This window comes from Halichoeres trimaculatus, unplaced genomic scaffold, assembly GCF_033239565.1.
Source record: "Halichoeres trimaculatus isolate MK-OKI-2021-1 unplaced genomic scaffold, fHalTri1.1 fHalTri1_scaffold_10, whole genome shotgun sequence".
In the NCBI taxonomy this organism is placed as follows: domain Eukaryota; kingdom Metazoa; phylum Chordata; class Actinopteri; order Labriformes; family Labridae; genus Halichoeres; species Halichoeres trimaculatus.
Genome location: NW_027437187.1, coordinates 29,215,140 through 29,240,206, shown reverse-complemented (window position 1 = coordinate 29,240,206; position 25,067 = coordinate 29,215,140). Strand labels below are relative to the sequence as shown.

The 25,067-nt window shown below is 38.2% G+C and overlaps 1 protein-coding gene across 7 annotated transcripts in view; it reads right to left on the bottom strand.

Moving 5' to 3' along the window:
• The window catches only part of ap3b2 (adaptor related protein complex 3 subunit beta 2), a 51,323-nt gene extending 26,578 nt beyond the window's left edge, over positions 1-24,745 (bottom strand). For 3 of the 7 annotated variants that reach the window (XM_074677275.1, XM_074677276.1, XM_074677277.1), the window contains exons 1-8: positions 24,491-24,745; positions 7,643-7,718; positions 7,110-7,184; positions 6,732-6,827; positions 5,057-5,217; positions 4,608-4,674; positions 4,014-4,196; positions 1,178-1,372 (exon numbers count right to left, since the gene is read on the bottom strand). In XM_074677275.1, the coding sequence (XP_074533376.1) occupies positions 1,178-1,372; positions 4,014-4,196; positions 4,608-4,674; positions 5,057-5,217; positions 6,732-6,827; positions 7,110-7,184; positions 7,643-7,718; positions 24,491-24,603 (966 nt within the window). In that variant the 5' untranslated portion in view covers positions 24,604-24,745. Of the gene's footprint in view, positions 1-1,177; positions 1,373-4,013; positions 4,197-4,607; positions 4,675-5,056; positions 5,218-6,731; positions 6,828-7,109; positions 7,185-7,642; positions 7,719-17,673; positions 18,467-24,490 lie in introns of those variants that run through there. The other 4 variants (XM_074677271.1, XM_074677272.1, XM_074677273.1 and 1 more) reach the window with 2 other exon arrangements.
• Between the last annotated feature and the right edge of the window lie 322 nt (positions 24,746-25,067).

Below are 25,067 nucleotides of genomic sequence, written 5' to 3'. Positions count from 1 at the left end.
GATCCAATCTGATACCAGTATAAATTCAACATCCTCTATTTTCTAATATGAGAATGACACTTTGCAACTTCAGGCTTTTCTAATGTTGCAAACCAAACTGAAATACTGAAGCAATTTAAATTTTCTGCACTGTAAATATTTTACGGGATTATAAATGTGTATATGTGTGGTGAGTAAATCTTGAACTCTAAGAACTAAGTGTAAACCCTCAGCAGCAAATAAGTGAGGAATCATCTTTCAAGTTGTCGGCAGAGTTGTTGGTGAAACAAGTTGCTACAGTTATCTACCTTCTAGCTCTGCATAGCACAGGCCTTCTGCTGTTGGTGAACACAGAAGAGCATAGAATTGGGTTTAATAGATCTGTCTTTTGTTACTGATATCCAGTCTAACTTTTCAAGTCTGACCAATACCCGATACCAGGATTGGACCAGTGCAACCCTAATGCCACTTTGCCTCTCAGACCCTGTCTGGCTCATTACACTGTGCATATATTGGGAGAAGCTTGTCAATACCCTGCCTCTTGATTTCTTCTACTTGTGGGTGTGTAGAGGAGCTTGGACAAAGCTGTAAGGATTTCTTCTTTTCAGTCACCTTTTCTGTGATAATTTTACACTGATTTGTTCAGCATCTGCAAGTCCTTTTGGTTACATTTTGCTTCACATCCGTCATAATCCAAGTCAAATTTGCTTCTTTTTTGATTCTTAGTCCTTTTTACATTGGTTTGTTTTGCCCTAGTGAGCTTCATTATAACACTGTTTCACACAAAAACATGTTGAACAATAATACACATTTTTATTACTCAGTGCTATGATTGGTATATTGGATTTAGCTGGTCTTTGATGTCACTGCATTGCAAGTAAACAGTAACACAGTCCCCTGTTCTTCAACTAAAGGAATCAAAGTCCCTCTACATTGTTACTTCTGTTTTGTTTCTCCAGGAAGTTATCACTGTTCCTGTTTTAAAGCAAGAAGTCAGATGTGATCATGAGTGCTGCCCAGCTGAACGAACACTTACTAACAGAATCAAGTTAAGAGGAAAGGAACAAACTGCTCATAACACCAACCTGAAGCTCAACAGTGCTGAAAAGCTGGTGTAACGTCTACCATGGCAACTGTCTCAAGGCTGTGCTGTGTTTGGCTGGTGTGAGCCATGTGTTTTATTTGTAAGTGTACTCACAGCTGCATTGCGGCTCTGCAGGAGCGGTTTGGTGTTCCTAAGCAGCAGCCGGTGGTCAGGATCCATCACGTACGGCTTCCTCTTCGCCAGGGCTTGAGCCTCTGCCTTCTTTTCCTTCTCCTCTTCATCCTCATCCTCGTCTTCATCTGAGCCGTAGAAAGTCTTGTCCCCGCCGCCCTCTTCCAGCAGAGACTCCTGCAGGAAGAAAGCGGAAGAATCAGTGAAGGACTGGGGGACAAAGTTTCTTCAGGTGGTTGTAGCTCATTATAAAAGACAGCAGATGGTAATTTGCTCTTGAATACATTAAATGAAGCAGCAGCAGCAGCAGCAGTGTGTATGAAGAGCATTATCATAAGACCTCCTGATGGGAAAAACAGTTCTACTAATTTATCTCCACATGCACCGGACATTCAAACAATAAAAGTTTCAAACACAGCATGAAGAAAAGCTCAGTTTGGTTTCTAGAGAGGAAATAAGTCGACAGGTGGGCATGAAAAACCTGATAAAAACATCATAAAACAGCCAGGTGGCAACTGTGAGAGAGGAAAATAATGACAAGGCAGCTTTAGTTTTATCTCTGTGCTGTCAGGAAGGCAGGGACAAAACTGAAGCTGCAACAAATTCACCTGAACAGTGTTGTTTGTCATGTCACAAAATCCAGATCTTGCCCTTCTTAGCTGCTGGTGACCACACAAAATGAGTAACAGCATTACAGCAAGGAATGGGTACCTTTCACATTTGAAACCATTCGGTGCCTGATACCTTGCAATCAGTACTGGTACTCAACTGTATTTTTGATACTCTTGTGTGTGTATGTGCTAAAATGTCAATTTTAAAAAACAAAACATACAAATTTTTCAACTTCACATATTTATTCTTCAATATATAACCTTGCAATGTTGTGTTCATGTCCAGCATGGAAAATCGCCTACTCTTCCTCACAGTCATAAGGATGTATCTAGGTACCTAAACATGGTACCTTTTGATTTTACGTGAATTGGTACTCAGTACTTTTGACAGAATTCATATAATCATATCATATTATAGCTACCTATAAAAGTACCTAATTTGGAATCCATCTTTAATTACAGCAAGTATTTTTTAATAGGATTACATTAATTTTTGTCTAGTACAGTGAGAAATAAATACAAATACTAATTAAAAAGCAGTGTACAAAGTCAAGTCAAGGTTTAGAGCTAAGTTTAGAAAGTTTCTTATAGATGATAAGAAGAGTTAATGGGTTGACTTATGAGATCATTTTTTAACAGTTTTGATAATTAATACTTTTATGAAGAAGATTTATTGGATCCAGATTCAGATATGTGAAGACTGGCTATCTCTGATTTTTTTTTTCTGTAACTTAAGTCCTTTTTTGTCAGACCACCTGTTATGAAAAAAAAAACATCCAGTATCATGAGGAGCTTTCACTCAAACTCTTTCTTTCACAGTGAGTTACCTACACTGAAACATCTTAATCAGGAGTGAAGAATCTAAAAAACAAATTCACTTTTTTTTACCAAAATTTGAGCCAGCAGACTGAAATTTTCTGAGAAGCCAGAAATCAATCAAGAACAAAAAAAAACACTAAAACAAATAATATCATTCAGGAATGAAAGTAAATAATAGCAATTTTGCAAAGAAAAGATAATAATATGCTTTATTATTTCCTGCCTCTTTGTAAAACAGTACATTTTGACTTCGATTCATAGATGACGACAAAAATTACACTTTGGTTTAAAATATATCTTTTTGATTCAAGAGCTTGCTCAAACTTGTGGATAAACCATTATTGAAACATAGAAAAATAATTTGCTAATCAGTAGTTCTGTGTGTTTTTCTTTTTAGATGATGTGAATAATACCAGATACTTTGGACACAGCACCAATCCTTACTCTGTTTATTTATTTATTTATTTATCTATTTATTATTTTTATTTATTTATTATTTTTTTCATTTCAAGCCCTTCCTTTTAAATCTGACTCTTCATTCAAAGTGATATATTGCCAAGTTTTTTTATTTGTTGTTGGTTGTACACTAGTTTTAATTTCTGGTTTTATTTTGTTTCAATCAAATTTTATTGGTTTTAAAACTTTCACCAAATTATGTACATTTGATTAATTTCTTCATTTTACTCTGTTGATTTTAATTTATTTGGAATCCTTTGTCTTTTTTGTCTCACCAACACATTAGCAATGAATGTGTTTGTAGGTTAGTCAGTGCCAAGCTGTGTTTACTTTTCTCTGTTTCATTTGTTGCCCTCATGTTGTGAAGCACCATTGGCTGAATGCTTTTGTGTATGAAAGGTGCTGTATAAATAAAGCTGATTTAATTGCTATGATGCCACAGAATCTGCAAAGAGATTAAGTTTTGTAGGTTAGACATTTGTAATCAAATAAAGGTCCTCAATTTAACTTAAGGTTGGGGTTGATTTTGGCGCCCCCAGTGGATGACATCAGAGGACTGCTGGGCTTGTCTATGAAAAAATCATGGCTGTCTTTAGTCCCTATTACTAAGTGCACATTTATTGAGTCTAAGGCAGTATTACCACTCTGAAGAATGTATCATCTAATAAGCAGGAGCAGTGCTAGTGTTTTGACATCTCGTTTGGGCTGTAGGAAACAGTAGTTTGTGTTTGATGAATGAAAACATAACAAAGCAATCATATAAAAACTACCGTGAGCTAGTGAGGTAGTTGAAATTAACCTTTCAAGCTGGCAAGCTAAAGCGCCTCATGAGAGATTTTAATCACAGAGACAGAGGTAGATACAGTTTGTTAACTGATGATTTAAGATTCACTCTCAGACACCGACAGATACTGGCTGCAGGTCTCACTCACATTCATGTTGGGGTTCAGAAACTGCGTCCTGGCGTATCGAGTCAGCATGTTGATAATGACGACCTGACCCCACTCCTCCACGTCGATCAGGAGATTACACAGCTTCCTGTAGTTCTTGTGGATCAGGTCAATGCGCTCTGGACAAACCTCCTCAAAAGCCATGACAACGCTTCCTGCCACAAGCTGCAGAGGAGATTCAAAAAAAACAGCAGGTGATAAGGTTAGAAGTTGTTTCTATGATACTCTGTGTGAGGAGTGTGTGTCATCGAAGGATTGCTGCAGCAAAGACCCTTTTCAAATACAGGCTGGGATGACATCTTAAGATGAACACGATGGAGAGTGAATTCTACAGCCTGTTTGATGTGTCATTCTAAAATTACATCATTTAATGTAACAGCTACAAGGTGAAGAAGGTGACTGGTTAAACAACTGATAAGCCTGAAACCAGCCGAGGCATTAAATTCAGTCTACTGCTGTGAACAGAGGAAGTGCTGTTCCTTTTGTTAAGTCTGTGATTTTCAAACTTGTATTTTCATTTGTTGAAAGGACAAAAATCTTCAGGAGAGGTATTGGATCAGCCGTGCAGATACCCACTGTGGTTTTGTCAGCAAGGAGTTTCTCTATGACTTCAATCAGCTGGTCCTTCTGTTCTGGATCCAAACTGAGGGGAGAGGAGAATAAATCATTCAAAGGAGGGCACAAAACAAGAAGTGTTGAAGAAAACTCAGCAATCACTGATCCTGGGAAAGATTTGACTATCAGTTTGTTTATTCGAAGCCAGAGGAGAAAATGATTTATTAGTACTGACTACTGCCATAAAAGGCTAACATTTTATAGCAACAATGAATCAAAGCATAGGATCAAGACTGAAAAATTAGGCTCAGCTAAAGCAATGACCTCACTAACAAGAAGGCATTTTCTAAAAAATGTTAATAATCTTTAAAGAGAGCTTTTGAGTTATCACTAGAAACCAAAAACAAGGAGCGATGATTTCCTGTTTTTAATAAATGGGCACAGAAGCTATGAGAGTCTTGGTGTGTTACCTGTATAGTTTCGGGATAGCGTGAGCAGCTGTCTTCCTGACATATGGAGACATGTCAGAGGCGGCCTCTTTGATGGCCAACATCATAATCGGGACGATGATCGTGACTCGAATGCTGGAGAGGACTCGCAGAGCACTGGCTCTGATCAGCTGGTTAGGATCCTGCAAAAATGAATAAAAAAATAAATTAATCTGCCATCCCTGACCAGACTAGAGTGGATTATTCCAAAATGTGGGAACAAACATCAGAGTATGAAGTAAACTCAAAAATTTTAACAATCTGTTCAAAATATCAAGTTTTTTTTTTCTAGATTTATCAAACATTAAGAGTCCCATCACCTACTGTCGTAAAGACGTGTCTCTTACCAAGGTGTGCATTTGTTTTGAAGCAATTAATGGAGAGCAGATTTTCTTTAAACTCTACTTTTCTTTGTTGAGGATTTTTTTGAAGGGTTCAAAACACTGAGGTAATGTATTTGTGGTTACATAGCACTGGTTTGTAGTGTAGTTTAGTGTCCTGAAGGTGAGCAGACTTTTTGTTTAGTGTTACTCACCCGGTGCTTTGAGATTCGTCCAACGTGTAACGTCAGTAAATCCTATTTATGTCCTACCATTGCTCATCTACCGACTCCAATCTCACCAAGCAGAGCGAATGCATCCTGGCACTTCATTTTACTGACAGACTCTAACAGCTTAACTCATGTTTTAGCCCATCCAGTGTCGCTCTCCTGTTCAGCTTTCTTCTGCTCTTTTGTCCTTTTTCTTTTCTTTTTTTCCAGCGTCCACCGACACAGTTCTACATTTCCAATTAACAGATGCTTTTGTCCAAAGAATTAAGACAGAAGGAAAACCTAGTTAGTGTGACAACAATGCTACAAGTTATTCGGCTCAGCATGTGCTGCCAATAGATGCATTTTTTTTAGTAGTGTTGAATAATCTTGCCAACTAACCACAATTAATTGCTGCAACAATATACCTAAACCTTCAACATCATCAATCAGTAATTGAAAATTCACTAAGAGCTGGATCTTAGACCTTCTGACTTATTCTACCCCTGAGGACAAAAAGGGAGAAGGGTCAGCTTAAGTGCTCAAGTGTTCCCTGAACAGATGAGTTTACGACATCTCTTAAAGTAGAAGGTACCCTGCGGAGCGTATAGAGTTAAGTAATTCATTACACCATTAGGGAACAACAGAGGAGAAGAGTCTGGCTAGAGATTTAGAGCCGCGCTGGGCTGGGAGCACCAGGCGTCTTTGACAAGCAGAGCGAAGTGGACGAGAAGGAGTGTTGGTCTAGATGAGGGACCCCAGGTAGGCAAGAGCCGTTCTTGTCAATGTTTTGTACGTCAGAAAAAGAGCTTTGAATTAATGACAAAATAAATCCAATAAATTCTGTTTTTGTTTTTTTCAGGAAAAAGGACAGATCTTGTTTCTCACTGCTAATGCCAGCCGTGTAGTGTCACCAAAGTGACCTTTGATCTGCGTCATACATTGCTTCATGTTCTCCAACCTGACCACGGATATTGATAATTAGCATTTAGCAATAACCAATTTTGGTGCTGATAATCTCTTTTTACATGTGGATTATTAACAAGCACATACATAACAGTGAGAATATTTCAAGTTCATTAATAAAGTTTTCACAGAAAGACGAAAATTTGACCCAGCCAACAGTACCTTTAACCCTCGCTGAAACGTGGAAATGGAGAGCAGAGCAAGATCCTGTTGCTCCTCAGCATAACGCACCAAATAAACATACACCAGCTTCTTCACCTGTCAGAAGCAACAGCAGGAAGAAAAACATTTTGTATCTTAAATTATGTAGATCAGTTTAATTATTTTCACAAAGATAAATCCAAAAAGAAAAGATGAAGCAAAGCGATTGTAACCTTTAAAAGAGGGGAAGAAAATTTCAATTTTCCTTCAGGTGAGATAAAGCCGAACCCCATGGGACTTTTTAAAGTGTGATAAGGTAACGCATAAATTAAAAGAAGGGAAAGGGAGAAAGAAAACACAACAGCTTTAATATAAAGAGATGTTTTTTTTATCACAAACCTCAATGTTTTTACACGCCACATTTTTCACCACAGCAGGGAAGAGATCTGATGCATTTTTACCCCGGGCGATCATCTGCAAAAGAACACAGAGGATACAAAGCAGAGATTTCAACAAGGTGGCATTTCTCAGGAGTTTGAATCATTTGCAACAGAAGGTGGAACTTTTTTATCTTGTATTTTGTCTTTTTCTGCCTTTTATCTGCTCTGTCCTGCAGAGGAGATGAATGAGGAGTTGGGTGTGGAGCTTCAGAAGAGGAATCTCACACAGACGATTGATATTTAACAGCTGACTGTGCAGCTTGTGTGTTTCAGGGTCTTAACTACAGCACACTTTTAGTTTGTTTAGATCTTTCATGGAGGCACTTTGTTTCAAAACTCATGGAGAACACACTCTGGGTTGTGTGTCACGTGTTGTGTTCTACATATGCCAGTTTTTTCAAAGCTGTCCTGTCTGTACCTTTGTCTTTCACTCGCTGAGCAGCTGCACCTACTGATCAGTGAAATCCCAAAGTAAACATTATTCATACTCACAGCTACGATCCGCTTCATTGCCTCCAGCTTCAGCGAGTCTTTGTTGCTGTCCAGCATCTCCTTCAAGTCGTCGTGTCTGAGGGGAGGAAGAACGCACAGAATTAGCTCACGGTACACCAGTTATTTTCAGCATGTAAACAGCAAAACAACTCTGATTGCAGAGACTTCAAACAAGAAATACAGGCTGGTTCTACAATTCTCATTCAGCCCTATAAATGTATGAAAGTCTGCAAGTGTGACCTAGAAAATATTCTCTTTGAAGTGGGAACTCCAGCCTGCAAAATATGGAAACCTTTGAAAGTGCAGCTCATGTAGTGTGATAATGGAAAAGTGACATAATCCTAAAAAGACAGTGACATCCAGGACAAATTAAAGACATTTTCACCAGGGCTAGAGTTGGAAACACGACTCTGTCAGATGTGTTTTACAGAAGATGTGATCCAGTATATCTGTTACTCAGCATTAAGGTCTAACATTATCTTATAAGCTTGTTTTTCACAGTGTTAAGCTTCTAAATCTGTATTGTTTCAGTAGTTTTTACATAAATAAGGCGAATCCATAACCCACGGTTAAAGAAACAATGATTTTAGGTGATATACTCATTTGTAAATCATAAAAAAGTCTGCTCTTTTCTTCCTCCAGTTTTCACAGTATTTGTTCTGTAATGTATAGCTCGTGTTTATCCAGTCCCCAAAAAGGGAGTTGGAACTCCCTTGCATGGTCAAGAAACACTGATATGAGGGTTGCAAATTGTCTTCCAATGTCAATAAGGATTTACAACTGTATATTTCTTCCACTACTTTGAAATAATGGTCAATATTAGAGGTTAAATTTTTTATGCAAATGGATAATATCAGTACCTGTGGCTCCAGATTGATCCATGAAATGTTTTATTCATTTGTTTCCCTGTTTTTGCATTATGCATTGTTGGTGTGTTTCCACAGCGGGAGTTTGGTCTTTGAGGGTCATGACAAGGGGCTTGGGTTCAGTTTTGGAAAAAGTTGTCATGGCCCCGTAGGTTATGTTAAGATCCAACTTTGCACTACAGTCTTGTCTTTCACGTTGGTCATGTCTGCTTATTTTTCATAGTCATGCTTCTCGTCACTTCACTTCCTGCTCTGGTGTTCTCCTGCCTTTTTGACTATGATCCCCATCCCTCATTTGTTTCCACCTGTGTCCCATTTCCTCTTGACCTTGGCTGGATCATCTTGTAATGTCATTTGTCCATGGCTTTTAAGCCTTTTCCAAGTTTTTTTTTTTGATATCTTTATTTTGTTTTTCAGTTGTTACTTTGATTATCCAGTCTTTTCCAGCATTGCTGTGATTTTTGTTTGTTACTCTATTCTTTGTTTCCAGCGTTCAGACCGTGATTTTGTGCTGAGACTTTCTTCGTTCACTTTAAAAAAAAGCGCCTGTTATTGTTATTCCAGAAAGTTGTGCATTCGATGTGGTTAGTTATACATCTTTTATGTAAACACTGATTCATCTTGTATACACCCTATGTTTGGTTCTTACTGCAAATTTTATTGCTTACTTATTATGCACTTTATTTTATAGCTACTTATTTTATTGCTTATTCTATTTTATTAAATTGTTTTGTTTTGTTTTGTTTTTGTTTTTTTACCCTATTGCATTTTATTTCCTACCATGCGATGAGCAACTGGTAACACTAAATTCCCCCCCCCTGGGGATTAATAGAGTATTTGTGGTTCTTGATTTGAGTCGTTCTTTCTAAGCATTTCACAAGTATACATTTACAAGGATAAATCCAAATGTATCTGCTGTGAACACCAAAACACAATCAGGAAATCCCTGCAGTGATTGCATCTTTTTCTGTATGGCATTTTGAATTCCTCTTGCAAATTTTATGTTTATCGACTGTTGAAATATTATGTTTTTGTTGACCAAAGAGTGTCATTTTCATCAAACAGGGCGACAGAAATGTCCTGTTTTGGTATTAGCAAAAAAAGCAGCATGAGTTTCAACATAACACCATGTGAAAACTGTCATTTTATGAAGATAATCACAGTCATTTCAGTCAACATGCCAGCTGACATGGAACTGTGCAACCACATGAACTCGTTCTCCTTTTCAGAGACGCTGAGAACACATCAGCCACTTCCTCCATAAGAAGCAGGATCTAAGCTTACCCTGTGTTTTTGTGTCTTTGTGTGTGTGTGTGTGTGTGTGTGTGTGTGTGTATTCAAACTGACATCTCCACCCTGCTGCAATCCAAACACACACAAACAACGCGGACAGTCAGTACGAAACCCTGCCAGGAGAAACCTGCAGACAGTGACGGTTAGTCAGAGGCAGCAGATCAGTGCAGACAAGATCCCTGCTTCAGCTGACAGGACAGAGACAGGAGCCTCGCTGAAGGTTGAAATGCCACTCGCTGACATTTCCTGACAATCATTCAGGCTGTTGGGCATATGTGAAGTGCGACAGAAAATCACTTTGCTTTCTTTCAGATAATAAAACCTAATAAATGTTTACTTTGCTGTTCCAATAAACTTAAGTCCTTGAGGATTGTGACTGTAACACAGGACACATGTAGACATGATGCCTCAGAGGCAAACTCTACGCACTACAATGTGCAATTTGAACTCTCATACTACTCTGTTGTTCCAGATGAAGTTTCATATCCTTTAAAACATCCTGTGATATTTTCGCATCTTTAACTGCTCAAGGAGATCCAAAAAGGTAAAATTGGTCAAAATCCTATTCATGGTAGTTATTAAACTTCCCATGCTAGCTCTCCTTCACTTCACTTGTTTGAACTTAAAACTACCAAACCACCAACAAAGACTGTACCGACCGTAGCAGATTAAATTTGTCATACTGAGGTGTGGGGATTAAGGGGTGGGGTTATCAAATAACCACAGAGCAGCTCATTTTCTAGTTTCCCAGGCAACAAAGGATGCAATAAAATGAAGTTAAGTGATTTCCTGCCTTCCCGCAGAGCCTTTGTTGCATCTGACAGTTTGTTTTTCCTTCACAGGGGACTAAAGGTCTGTGGAGCTAAGCTGCAAACACACAGAGACCAACTCCTGAGACTGAAGACTCCCCGGTTCATGCTGTAGTACAGGTGTTACACAGTGGGTAGACGAGAGTCTAGACACTAGATGCTCTGTTGTTTCAATAGATGTAAAATTAAAGGTAGCTCTGTCTGACAGGTGGTGTCTTTTGTCCTGACTCTAACATGTCTCTTGTATTATTAAAAAGGGTGCAAGAGCACAGAAATACACAATCCTGGAAGAAACCTCAATCCTAGACAAGCAGAAACCTATGGCCAAAAGAAATGAAGCTGATGCAGAAGTGATAAAAACTGCAGTTACTTGAGTGTCCACTAGAGGCTACCTGCAGAAGTGCCTGTAATCTCAGGCTTCAAGTCAAGGACTGTACAATAAATTGACATTGTGCAATGACATCACCCTTTTGTTTCTGATATGGAGATTTGGAGCCTTCAGTCATCTGAAGCCATATTGGAACAATCAAGAGGTGGGCATTGAGCCTCTTTGCTAGCACCTATTAGTCTGGTGAGCTGTGCCTCTGATTGGACAAAATTGTGATATTAATGTCTTCTAGATTGCTGAATTCTGAAAAAATATTGTGAAAATTTACCCCGTCAAGTGTAAAAGAAGGCAGACTGTAAACTTGGTTATAAGTGCTGTAAAAATCTCTTTTTTTTTTGGCTTGGCGTGTATGCGGTTTCTGCTATCTCCAAACCCAGCCCCAAGTGGACACTCAGGGAACTGCAGCTTTTGACACTTAGGCTTCAGCTTCATTTCTTTCTTTCATTTCATTAACATTTTCAATATGGCCGCAGCCAGCGATTGGCTACAAAAGTCTGTATCAGAAACAAATGGGTGATGTCACAAAGACTATGTCTTTATTTTATGCAGTGTATGGTCCTGGGGTCATGTAATAAACTCTCCTTCAATATCATAACATTGCTAAACAACAAAAATTTTCTTTGTCATGTTAACCTGACAATTTTCTGTTTTTTTTTTCCTTACAAATGTGTAACATATTTTCAAGACCTTAAGAAAGTTTAATTTACTTTATTTCCATGGCTACATTTGAAAAGCAACCATGTCTACATTTCACCCTTGTCTTGAGCCCTTGTATTCTTGGTCAGGTTTTGAATATACTTTTATAAAGCATCAGAATTATTTGTTCCTTTTAAAAGCTCAGAAGATGCATCTTCATGTTGATTTAAATCCTGTTTCAGATTTTACAAATTCCATTAGGACAATATATTGCAGATCAAATGTGTCCTTCAGCGAATGATCCTTCCAGCTATCATGTAACTTCTTTGTTTGACTTCTCACAGTGATTATTTATATTTGTTTACTTAGCTTTGCTGTTTAAATACTCATTATTCATTCAGCAAATAGCTCACACAGTAAATGAAAGCGCTTTGAAATTACTTTTCAAAGTGGGTGATCCAACTTCGGTTGGTTGTTTACGTTATTTCCCTGCCTGAGTGGAAGACTGATGGGTTGTTCTTTAAATTTCCTCTGTTTGGTCCCTGTGACAAGAATGAATGGAGACAGTCTGTAAGGAGGTGGCTCCTGCAGCTGATTTATCATGACTCCAATAACGTGTGTGTGCATGTGCAAGCTGTCCTGTGTGCAGAGACAGTTGTCCTCTTTCGTCTTCATTAAGCATCAAAGTGTTAATAATTTCATGGCATGAGTAATACAGTTCACTCTGTCACACACTTCAAAACGCTAATTCATCAAAGGGTGTCGCATTAAAACCTGACAGTATCTATAAAATGCTGCTTGTGACAGATTATTTTTGGAAGCCAGCACTGAACTTACTCAGGTTTCTTGGATGCATATTTGAGGCTGTTCCCAAAACAAATTAAAAAAATAAATCTGTGAAAAATGTAAAGATAACTCGCCTGCAGCGATGAAAGCATCGACGTGAGGATGAGTTACACTAACGCAGATTTCCAGCAGAAAATGAGAGTCACACTGGTTCATTTCTCTCTGCGAAATTGTGATGATGGGTTGCAGCCTCTGGCCATGGGTTCAGAAATGTGAATATTTCTATCAGCTAGCCTCCTTATTGCAGCCTGAAAACTCCTCCATCCTCTGCATTTGATGTTGAGCCTGAAGTGTTTCTCACAAAGAAGGAATAAAGACTAAAAATGAACGCAAAGGTCAAACCTTAAACACCAAACAGGGCAGCTATATTTACCTTTGTCTATTATCATGTCTACAGTTCTGACGTCAGTATGCTTACATGCTAACAGTTATCTTCAGGGTTTTCAAGCTATCTACAATGCCTAGCACAGGGATGACCAAGCTATTTTCAGAGGGCCACATTTAATTTGTTGAAAATAACCAAAGGCCAGCTAAAATATTCATTTACCGTTAAAGCAACAAATGTACGCTCTATTTGTCAACTCTTTTATGCCTGTTGTCGCAAATTTGCGATATACTCTGTCAGGTCTTGATGCAGCTGAAATGACCTTTGTATCTCATTATTACCTTTTGATTCATATTCTACACAAACCAAAGATCGTGTCAGATCCACAATGTCACAATATATTTTCTCTTGTCTATATACATAGCCTAATATAACTTAGTTATAACTATTGCGTTTACTATTCTCAAATTTACAGTATCCACTTAATTTAACATCTAAAAGAATGCAAAAACACATAAAACAATCTATTTCTATAATTGTTAATTAATTCAGGCAGTAAGGGGTTAACTGTTTTGTTTGGAAATTTTATAAAAAATCAATCACAAAGTGTCTTCAAACATACTTGTGTCATCATTACAGACGTATAAAATCAAACCTCATCTGTCCCTCAATTCTCTCTTAATACCATATGATTAACAGTCAGTTTTTCTGCAGTGTTACATGCTGCAAACATTAGCAAACTCTGCTTCTGACCATGGAAAATGTCAACCACCAGGGGGCGATATGGGGAAAATATGTCAAGATGTTTTTTTTGGCAGGATCAAGATCTAGATTTTATCGAACATGTTTGGGCCCAATGTTTCTTACTCTGCATCCTGAGCATTTATAAAGCACTGATTTTTTTTTTTTCTGCAGCATTTCATAACCTTAATCTCGTCTTGAGTCCGTTGATGTATTTTGTTTTTTTTTTATTTCTGAATGATCATGAAGCACTTTCACATCAACAACAAATACATCCATTCAAACATACAAAAGTTTCGAAGTTCCTGCAGATTGTGCAGAGCTTTGGCTTCATACAAGCAGCCTAAGCCAAATGTAGTTAAGTGAGACCCTACAAGATATACTTTGGTTTTGTTTGTGCATTTGACAAAAAAATATAAAAGTGAGCATAATTTAGAACATGCTTCATTACAATACATTTTAAGATCTGAGCTTAGAGTTATATAAAAATGGTCGCTGGGCCTGACTAAACATTTCAATATTTTAATGGTGCTGCAAAATAAAATAAAATAAAAATACAGATTCATCAAAAATCCATGGAGTACTTTTTCAAATATTTGCTTTATATTTACTTTATATCACAGGAGAAGTCAGAGGATGTTAAATTTCATTAGGTGTTGTTATTCAAGCACCATAAATGTCTTTATTAAGTTTATGCAGTCAATCCAAAGCTGTCAAGACAATACAATGACTGACACCGCCATCGAGCTGTCCTGTTACTGTGGCTGTAAAACTTAGAGTAAATCGTCGTCTTCACCTTTGTTGTCAAAGCTTCTTTCAAGACTCACAAATCTGCACCGATACCCAGAAATCATAGTGTGCACAGAGTAATGAAAGAGTGGCAGACTTTCCATTACAGAACAAACTCATTGAACCATAGTGCTGTTAAATGATGCCGCTGTGACCTTGTTTTTACTATGTCTCACTCTCGCTCCTTGCAGCTGAAAGCAAACCACTTCTCTGACAGTTATTAACAGACGCTCCTGGTGAAAGGAAATTATGACAGACAGGTCAATTTGAAGAATCCAGATACTTCTCAAAGCACTGAAATGTATGGTCGTGTGGAGACACAACCAGAAGCTTAATTAGTTTGACGGCATGTGTCTGTTAACCACCTCCCACTGCACCACTAATTTTTAAAGTGACAGGGATTTGTGTGGCTTGTTTGCTGACAAACAGGTTTATGAAGATTTAATTAAAGCTGGACCTGAAAAAACAGATTACATTGCTGAAGCAGCAGCTAAACATTAGACCTGTCAAGGGGTGATATACTCTCTCCTATTTGTAACAACAACTGAGTTTAACATGTGGCACAAAGTCCAACAAGGAGATTATGTTTTACCTGGCACGTGAGTAACAAAAAATTAGAGTTCTGATGTTTTAGGTTAAAAAAAGGCTGAATAATTTAAAATAGTATAAAACCTTTTTAAAATTCAAATCTAATTCTAGCTTTGGTCGGCATGTTTAGTTGCTAAATTTGTGTCATAGGAAAAATCACACGATGTGTCATTTTAGGGACTATGTTAATAAACTTAGCATGAAAAGTAAGTTTTGTTTGGTAGACTATTTCTTTGTTTTAACAATACTTCTTGGTTGTAAAGCCTGTTTATTTTCTTTTTAATTGGGGCCACATTTGTTCTCAGGTTGCATTAGGGATGGGTACCAAATTAGGTAATTTATAGGTACCCACCAAATTCTGTCAAAAGTACCGAGTACCGATTCATGTAAAATCAAAAGGTACCATGTTTAGGAACCTAAATGCGTCCTTGTGACTGTGAGGGAGTGGAAGAGTAGGCAATTTTCCATGCTGGACATGAACACAACATTCCAAGGTTATATAATGAAAAATAAATATGTTAAATTGAAAAAAAATTATACCTAACTATTTAACAAATTGATATTTTTTACCACATAAACACAAAAAAAGGACCAAAAATTGGTACCGTTGAATACCGGTACCAACTGCCAGGTACCAACTGCCAGGTGCCGGGCATTGTAACCGTATCGGTTCAAATATGAAAGGTACTCATCCCCAAGTTGCATCCATGAAAAATTTACCCAGTCCCTTTTTGCCAATGCCAAAAAATCTTATTCTGCCTTTGACCCTTAGTTTTGTGTTGCTTGGTTGATTGGATGATTGAGTGTGTTAAAATATGGTTGCTTTAAATTAGAGTTATGACATTAAAACTGGACTGAAGAAAACTGACCTAAAGAAAAAAGTGTTTTCCTCAGCACAAAAAACTTCAGAGCAGTTACAGAATTGAAGGCTTACCACTTCACAATTCGTTCTGTGTGAAGATTTATTTCCAAAAACAAAGAAACACTGCCTAAGTGAGTTATCTTGGAAAGACAGCCTTAAAAAACTTGATGATAAACAACCCTCCGGCTGGGTTCATACCTCTCTGCTCCTGGCAGTTATTCTACACCCTCACTGGTTATCTTATTTCTCTGGATTTCTCCCGTCTTCCTGACGGACAACAGCTGAATTTACAAACAGCTTTGAATTATTTAACCCGCTGTGGTACGACAGAGTAGACCAGTGGTCAGGTTACTTGGCACAAAACCCAGCCAAGAGATCTGCACGACGCTCCAGCTGGAGAGTGTCTGTGGAAGTAGGCCAGTGTTCAATGAGAAAAGATGGAATTTGTGTCCACAAAGACAAGAGCTGTTCCTAAGTGCAAAAACATTACAGAAAGTAGATATGGAAATGTATTTGCATGAATCAGAGAAAAGCTTGCATTTATAAGGAGCTGCCAAGGCTGTTTTATGTAAGCTTTTAGAAGAGACTTAAAAAGTTCCTTAGTGACAGATAAAAAATATGCTTACATAAACCAAGCACAAGTGCTCTTGAGTAAAGTCCTCATCCAGTAAACATGAAAATATTCTCTTTTAAACGCATGACTCAATAAAGTCCAAAAGTGTAATTATATCTCTCCCAGAGCAACACTTTTGATGTTCAAATTTAGTTGGTTGCAGTTTAATTAACTGAAAGCATTGCAGCTCTCCTAGACTTTGAATTTATATCATAGGTCTAATTTATTGAGCAGTGTGTGTGTGATATGTTCACAGGCATGTTGGTGAAACGCTTGGAGGAATGTGATATATGATACAGAAAGGTTACAGTTGATTTACTTTTCCAATTGGCTACCATCTCTCAAGAAATTAGAGTCAGGTGGTTTTCCCTTCCTTTTTTTAACGGGATTCTTTAAATTCAAGTTATTTCAGGACAAGAAGGGTTGGTTGGAAACTCTATCACCTCATTTTGATGTCTTTGTTTTACATTATTGTACCTGAACCAAGCTTTGTCTTTGTGTCCATATGTTGCAAAGAAGTCAGCTTATGCAAGGTACATAGAAGAAAATTCCCTTTTCAAGAGTGCAGATGCAAATCTAAGATTCAAAAAGGTAAACAAAATTAGCTGATCACTTAAATGTAGTTTACATTTTGAATAGTCAAAAGTCTTATCAATCTCCAGGGTTGAAAAAGGGTGGAAAATTGGTAAATTTCAGGGTTTTGTTGCGGTCAACTTTAATGAATTTTACTAAAACTTCTGCCTTGGATGTCTAGGCTATTGTAAACACCCGAACCTTCTTTTATTTTTCACCATTCATGGTTTTTGTTGCTCTAAAGAGAAACCATTGAAATTCTCCAGTTTTAAAAATCTGATTGGTGTCGTTTATAAATGTTGTATCAGGAATATTTTTATGTCTGCAAAACAAATGTTTATGTCTATGACCATGACAGACTCGGTTATGGAGAATTCCAGAAAATTCTCTGACAATTCATGCATGTCTGCCGATAACAAAACAAACCATAATGTTTAATATCTAAACACGTGTATGATCAGGTAAATGTTGTTGATATAAATTCTCCGAAAATTCCAATGGAAAGTTTCCAACTTTGAAAATTCCTGTAAGTTTACAACCCTAGCTAATCTACCTTTCAACCTGATGGGGATTACTGACCCCAAGGCGGGGAACCAACAGCATACTCTGACATTATTCTACAAATTGTGTCAAGTCTGCCCTGGAAGAGCAGCTTCTGAATACCTATCAAAGAAATGGATCACACATCCTGGATTTTCCTACCGCAAAGGTTGAGTTTGGAAACCACCTCCACCACCTGTACCACCACCTTCCTCCAGTGGTGCTCTTTCCTCGTGGTCCCCTCCTCCTCCTCCGCCACCACCGCCACCTGTACCCCCAGACCTGAGGTGTCGCAGCTCGTCGGGCTGCAGGGCGCTGTACCAAGACTGCCCGCTGTCAGGGGTCAGCACAGGGCTCTTGTCCTCCTCCTGGCCTTGCACCTGACTCTGCACCGTCTTCACAATGTTCACTGCGTTCACTGGCAGCTGCAGCAGCTTCTGCATGGTGGTCATTTTTGCAACTTGGGGGGGAAAAACCTGTAGAATCCTAAGAGGGTTTAGTGCAAGAGGAGAGTTTTCTCAAGCAAATTCTTTGTGTTAAAAAGGTGGATCAATCTTCCTGATCCTCTTCGGTTGGATTTCATGCAGCAGAGATGCCTCAGTTATAAATACTCCTTTCCTTTGAGGTTAAATATATCCAACGTGGACGCGTTTTATCTGAAGTGCTGCAATAAACCTCTCCAGAAATGCTCCAGCGCCTGCTGAAAGACTTCTCCCCGGTGCTGAGGATGATATACTCCGTGCTGTAATCCAAATCCACAAGAGCCCCTGCGCACTGTAGGTTTTCTCCTGATACTGCTGAGTCTGTACGCATCCAGTGAGGCAGCAGACATCAGCTGCTCAGTAAATGGATGCTCGACGGAGAGGGGCGTGGAGTTTTATTCACCGTGAAGCCTCCTCTCTTCTCGCGACTCCTCCCGCTGCTCATGTGGTCCCTGCTGCTGCTGCTGCTGCGCCAGGCTCTCTCCACCTCCCTGTGCAACACGTCCATGTAGCCAGGCTCTCTCCAACAATGACACAGCCTCTCCCATTTCAGGCCACGTAATCACTCCCCCTCTTGCTTCATGCTTGTCATCTTTGCTCCGCCTCTGAACATTAGCAGCCAGAAGTCTCGTTTACCTCATTCACCTTTACTTTCACAGCTTCTTCATCTTCCTCCTCACTGCCAACAAACCTTTTTCCCACACCCGACAGATGCTCTAAAATATCACTCACACCTCCTGCTCATTACGTGGAGCAAGCCCCTTTCCTATTCATTTTTAATACTTTTTTTTTCTTCTCTGGTCTTTCGTGACTCAGCTTTCTTGGCAGAGTCGTGATCAGGACAACTCTTTCTCTCTGCCTCTTTCTCTCCCACTCTTTGTCTTCAGCTGGAACCAAAATAACTGCCTTGAAGCACATTCATACGCTCTTCCTGTGATCTGTAACAGATTAGTCAGGTGTTGAAATTTGCCACAGACTAATAAGATTTTTAACCTATGGTGTCAACAAGATTCACACCCTCAAGCTGCTGCTGCATTTACCGTCTGTTTGGAGGTGGATCCTGTCTGTATCTCACATCACAAGATAGAAAAAAAAGTGTTGCTGATTGTTACTAACAAGCACCTTTTAGCCTCTTTTCTGCTCAAATCCTCTTCTGTCTGCTGTGCTATCAAATTCTGTAAATGAAGAAAGCTTAACAGGATAGATCTCAAGAGGAATATACTAAGACATTCATGAATTAATAAACTGCTGAAAGTGTGAATCTGAGTCCTTATGCTGGGATTCAAATTCATTCCCTCTCCTTCTGGGACCAAAATGGAAATTAGACTTTTAGATTTAATGCAGTAGCTTCAGTGGTTTCCAAAATGCTAATGAGGGCACAAGCCAAATGAATTGGAAATAACATATTTGTTTCTTCTACATGAGCAGAATGACATCACACTAGTGTCCATATGTGGATAAAACAGTACAGTTTGGCAATGCTAATGTGTTTTAGTTTAATCCATTCAAGACTGAACGTGTTAAGTCATTAAATTGTGTTTTTTGTACAAGTAACTAGTAGGAATGCACAATATATCACTATCAATATCAGTATCAGCCGATGTTGATCATTTTTTTAACATATCAGTATTGGCCGATGTGTAAAAGTGGGCCGATATTTACTCATTAGCTGCTGGCCACTTTCAGAGAATCTTAAACGATCTTTCAAGACCCAAATAGTATTGTTTTCTATAACTATGTAAACACAAAAACTACCCAAGAAGAGTGGACCCTCTTCTTTAATGTCTCTCTTCCTGTTTTTGATCCAAAAAACAGACAAAATGTACTTTTTTGATCGTGTTCATCTCGGGCGCTCCATCCTTTGATCCTTCTCCATGATCGTCTTTTCTCACAATCGCGCCACTCATTCCCTCTGATCTACTTTGATACATCATCTCAGATTGTTTTTGTTTTTGTTACCAATATGGATATTGGTAAATATTGGTTAACAGTCATAACAGCAATACCAATATTGGATATCGGTATCAGCCAAAAGTTTCATATCAGTGCATCCCTAGTAACTAGAGATGCACAATGTTATTGGCAGGTTATCAGTATCGGCCGATACTGGCTTAAAAATAAAATATCAGATATCGACCAACACACCAAATTCTGCCTAAATAATATACTGATAAAATAATATGCTGAAGTTACACATATTTTTTGCACTGTTTGTGATTTTGTTTGCACAATTTAGATTGAGTGGTCCCATATTTGGCTCCTGTTTTAAGTTAAACTTGAATTTAGGCAGCACCCTGAAAGTAAATGTAGCTGACTCATTTAGGCACATTTATCGTTTACTAAAGTAAACCAATTTATTCAATTTGGGTTTAATTTCTGTACTGTTTCACTTCTCATATGTTCCCTGTGAAGAGGTTACGTTTACTGACTGTCAGTTGTGAAATTGGCCAAATTTGCCCTGGTTGTGGGTAATTTTATGATTTTCTCAGGAAGAGTGTCATACAGCTCTCTAGTGAGATTTATCTTTTGGAATTTGCAATTTTCATAAATACAGTTTTAAGAATATATATTTTTCTTATTTTTCACAAGGAATATTACAAAATAAATGTGATGAGTATGCGACATTATACAATATGCTGCTTCCAATACAGAAGAGAGTTGATAAACTCCGAAGCTTTGTGCACAGAAAAAATATCAGTATTGGTATTGGTATTGGTATCGGTATCGGCTAAATGAGTTGTTAAATGTCAGCATATTGGATATCGGCAAAAAATCAATATTCTCCATCCCTACAGGTAACACTCCAGAATATAACATCTGGCTTAACTAACATTAAGGCAGTTTGCCTTCTTATAGTGGGTCATACCAGACTAGCAAAAGCACTCTATTTTCATATCAACCGCAAAAACTGACATCTAAGCAAGTGTTTGTTGTATATCAAAAACTGTCTTATTAGATATGTCAAACAAGACCACAAAAATGTCCATTTTAAGTTATTCAAAGACAAAAATTATGCCTGAATTGCTTTTAAACCCCCAAAAAAATAATCTGCCAGTGGGGTGGGAGAGATGTACTCGTTTATTTTAAAGAATTGAGAAACGTATTATTTTTCTCAATAAGAATATTTAAAATAGAAGGAAGCTGAAAGCCAGGGTGTGTCAATTTTTCATCAGACTTTTGGCAAACCAGGTTGTAGGACAGCTTTTTCACCTTTTAGATCATGACTTGATCATTTTTGCTGCACTAAGTTTTCTATGCCAGGTTGAGAAAATTCTTCACATGAAAAAAACGTACAGCACCTTCAAAAAACTGGAATGTTTCCTATAATGATAGGTGCTTTTTCCACCTTTTTTAAGCTTTGGGAGTCAAAAAACTAAACACAACACTGGTATCTTTGACATGACTTGTGCATGAGTTGACAAATATATCAGGGTCACTAAGCAACTAGCATCAAAACCCTGACTCAAAAAAAAAAAAAAAAAAAAGTAACAAACCACCCCCTAAAAATCCACCGGACTCATGATAAAAAAAATGACTTCATCAGGATGAAGGGTTTGAGAACAAAATGTTCTGCACTTCAGAGTCTTACACTCTGACACCTCTGTACATGTTCTGACAATGAACAAACTAAATGAACACACAAACCAAGCTGGAGGTCAGTTGATAGCTTTTACAGAGAAAAGAAGTGTTTTTTTCTTTCCCTGGAGAAATTACAGGTAGATTGACGTGGTTTGAAAACCAGAGCAGCAACTCACATCTGCCGTGTCTCCAAGGAGACAACAGTGAAGGTCGAGTCAGCTCTTTCGTCAACATGTTGACGGACAAACCGGTTGGTCTTTTTTTAACACACTGCAAACACTGATCCACTACGGACAAGGACACACCCAGCTGATGCCTGAATCAACCAATATGAGCAGAAGATAAACATGAGTGATTCACAACTTTGACAGAAAGCATTGGTGAACACCTTCAAGGCAAAATTCTCCTCCCCTATGGCAGAGGTCTCAGGTCACAGCCACAAATGCATTTCACTGTCTATATAAAGAATGAGCTCCCTCTGCTGGTCAATGGTGGTGACACAGGCATATGTATAAAAGCTTATTCTATCTTTTCTGCATACTAAAACAGAAACTTGGCAGAAAACACACCCATGAAAATGTTTAAAACCAATCAGAACTTAGCAAAGAAAAACTCTGCTCTGAGTCAGCACTGACTAACAACAGTCTGTTCTGAAAGAAAGTCAAAATAGTCAGAACTTTCATTTCTGAATTACACTTCCATAAACCATTTTTACAACTACAATCAATGTGTGCTTAATTCCTTAATTATAAACGAGACTCATAGGTCTGGATTTTGAAATGTAACCTGTGAGTTGTTTTTAAAGTTTATCACAGTAACAGTCCACCTGAAAACAGGTTGCTGCAAATTTGACTAAATTCTACAGAAATGTGCCAGAAATGTACTATAGAAATATTAACAATATCGTTTCTGTGTTGACATTTATAGACTTATGACTAAATCGTCAAAAAATTTATCAGTACAGATTTTTCCCCACAATGCCTTGCAATTTTCAGTTATATACCAAAAATCTGTTACCCAATATGTTTCTGCAGATGTTACGGTAAAATACTGTTAAGATGACAAAATTCAGTTACAGTGCATGTCATGTCTACCAATAGGTAATAAAAAAAAAACATGGTTAAGAGATATCAAAATAGGTGGAATTTTGTTTAGTAAAAGTTGTCCTTTAAGTAATCTAAGGGAGCTCAAATTAGCTAAATTTAAGTAAACATTTTTCTTTTTTTATTCATCATTCATGTTTGTGTATGTGTTGTGAAATTGAGGGAATTCACAGTAAACTAGTCTGATTCTTTATTTCAGAATGTCAGAATCAGAATCTAGTGCTGCCTTTCTATAATGATGTATTTTAACTTTTTCAAAAGTTTTAACTTCACTTTTTCTTTTATTTGAGAGCAAAATATGTCTTGGATATCATTAGTCGTTTGACTGTTGTCATTATGACTAGGGATGGGTACCGAATTAGGTACTTTTTTAGGTACCAACCGAATTATGTCATAAGTACCGGGTATCGATTCATGTAAAATCAAAAGGTACCATGTTTAGGTACCTAAACGCATCTTCGTGACTGTGGAAGAGTAGGCAATTTTCCATTGCTGGACATGAACACAGCATTTCAAGGTTATATATTGAAGAATATATTTGTTAAATTGTAAAAAATATATATTTTATTATTGAACAAATTGATATTTTTTACCACATAAACACAAAAAAAGTACAGAAAATTGGTACCGTTGAGTACCAGTACCGATTGCCGGGTACTGGGCATCGGTACTGTATCGTTTCAAATGTGAAAGGTACCCATCCCTAATTATGACTGTCATATCACTGCACAAGTTATACCCAGAAAATGTTATGACACAGCTGTCATCCAAAACAAAACAAGGACAAACTCAATTTTAACACCAGTTTAACCTTGCATCCTTTCTGAAATTAGCCTCAAACATGATCTGACTTTCAGTTTTTCAGTCACAACAGGCATTCGGGTGTATTTTATCTTAGTATAAGGATTAAAGGTATCCAAACCTTTCCTGTCAGAGCTTTCAACCTTTGGAGCAACCTGCCTGAAGTGGTCAGATTGGCAGACTCTTTGTCTCCTTTTATTTTTAAGAACACATTTTTGTTGATGTGCTTTTACAGGACATGTTATCTGAGCATGTTTTCATCCTCAAAAATGCTGTTTTTATTTTATTTTTCAGGCAATATGACAGGCAGCACATTTAATATTGTTTATATTTTTCTGATGTTTTATTTTCTTATTAATAGTGGTGGTTTAAGCCTTTTATATTGTTTGTTCTTCTGTTATTCTTGGGGTTTTAATCTTGTCCTCCTCACATTTCTCTTTTATTTCTCCTTTATTTTATTTTGTACAGAACTTAGCAACCCTGTTTTGAACAGTGCTTCATAAATTAAGTTAATTATTATCATCACAGAGATGTGTATCTGGCACGCTCACGGGGAGCTGCTGCCGCTGTGCGCGCTGTCCAGCAGGGGTGGTGCTGAAAAGCTGAAGCAGAGGCCTGGCATCCCCCTTCTGTGACAACAGGCCTCATAACATCCACACACATAGAGAGAGAAGACAACCACTTTCGATGTAGACACCAAGAACCTCTCTCCTTTAGAAACAAACCAGTGGAAACGCGTACATTTAACGTGCAGCACAAACACTCTGCTGCTATTTGACACTGCGACCAAATCACGGAGAGAGATTCAGGACCACAGTCAGAGAAGCAGCTTGAATTTGCAGGCCCGTTAGCAAACAAAAGTTGAGTTCGATAGGGGTTCTGTGTTTGATTTGAGCATTAACAGACGAGATATTGCAAATAAGCCGCAGCACCTCCCCCGCCATTAGCTATATCCCTCCACTATATGGCAAATAAAATCAGCGTCAAACGGCTTCGCGGCAGGTAGCACCATACCTTTTGTAGTCGGAGGAGAAAATCCCTCCGCTCGCCGGGTCGTGTCCATATTCAGGCTCACCGACGCTGGACGAGCCCCCCTTCTCGTCGCTGAAAGCAGAGCTGGTGGACATTGCGGTGGTTTTCTTTCTGTTATTGTGTTTTTTGCCCCTCTCCCTCGCTGAGCAGAGATGGAGATTTAGTGCAGAGGGCAGCAGGATATACGGCTCTTAAAGGCACACGAGCACACGACCGTTATCTGTGAGATGCTCAGTGTTAAGGGGGCGGGGCGGAGGAATGACGTGATGACACGTCATTTTGTAGTCACTAGAGCCGGAAGTATGTGTAACCTAAACTTGGTGGAATGATTTTCTTGCCTGCTTCGGCAGAAATCCACCCACCGCCTTCAGATGGTCCAAAATAAAGTTTTTCTCAAACCAAAAAAAGTAACACATTCCCTATTTTAGCATCCTTATATTGAATTTCTGCTGTTTTACAACTTTTTTGACATTCAAAACTAAAGATGACTGGGCTTCTGCAAATTAAGTACCTCGACTCTAAAACAGCCTGCCAGAGGAAATCATACTTGCACAGTCAG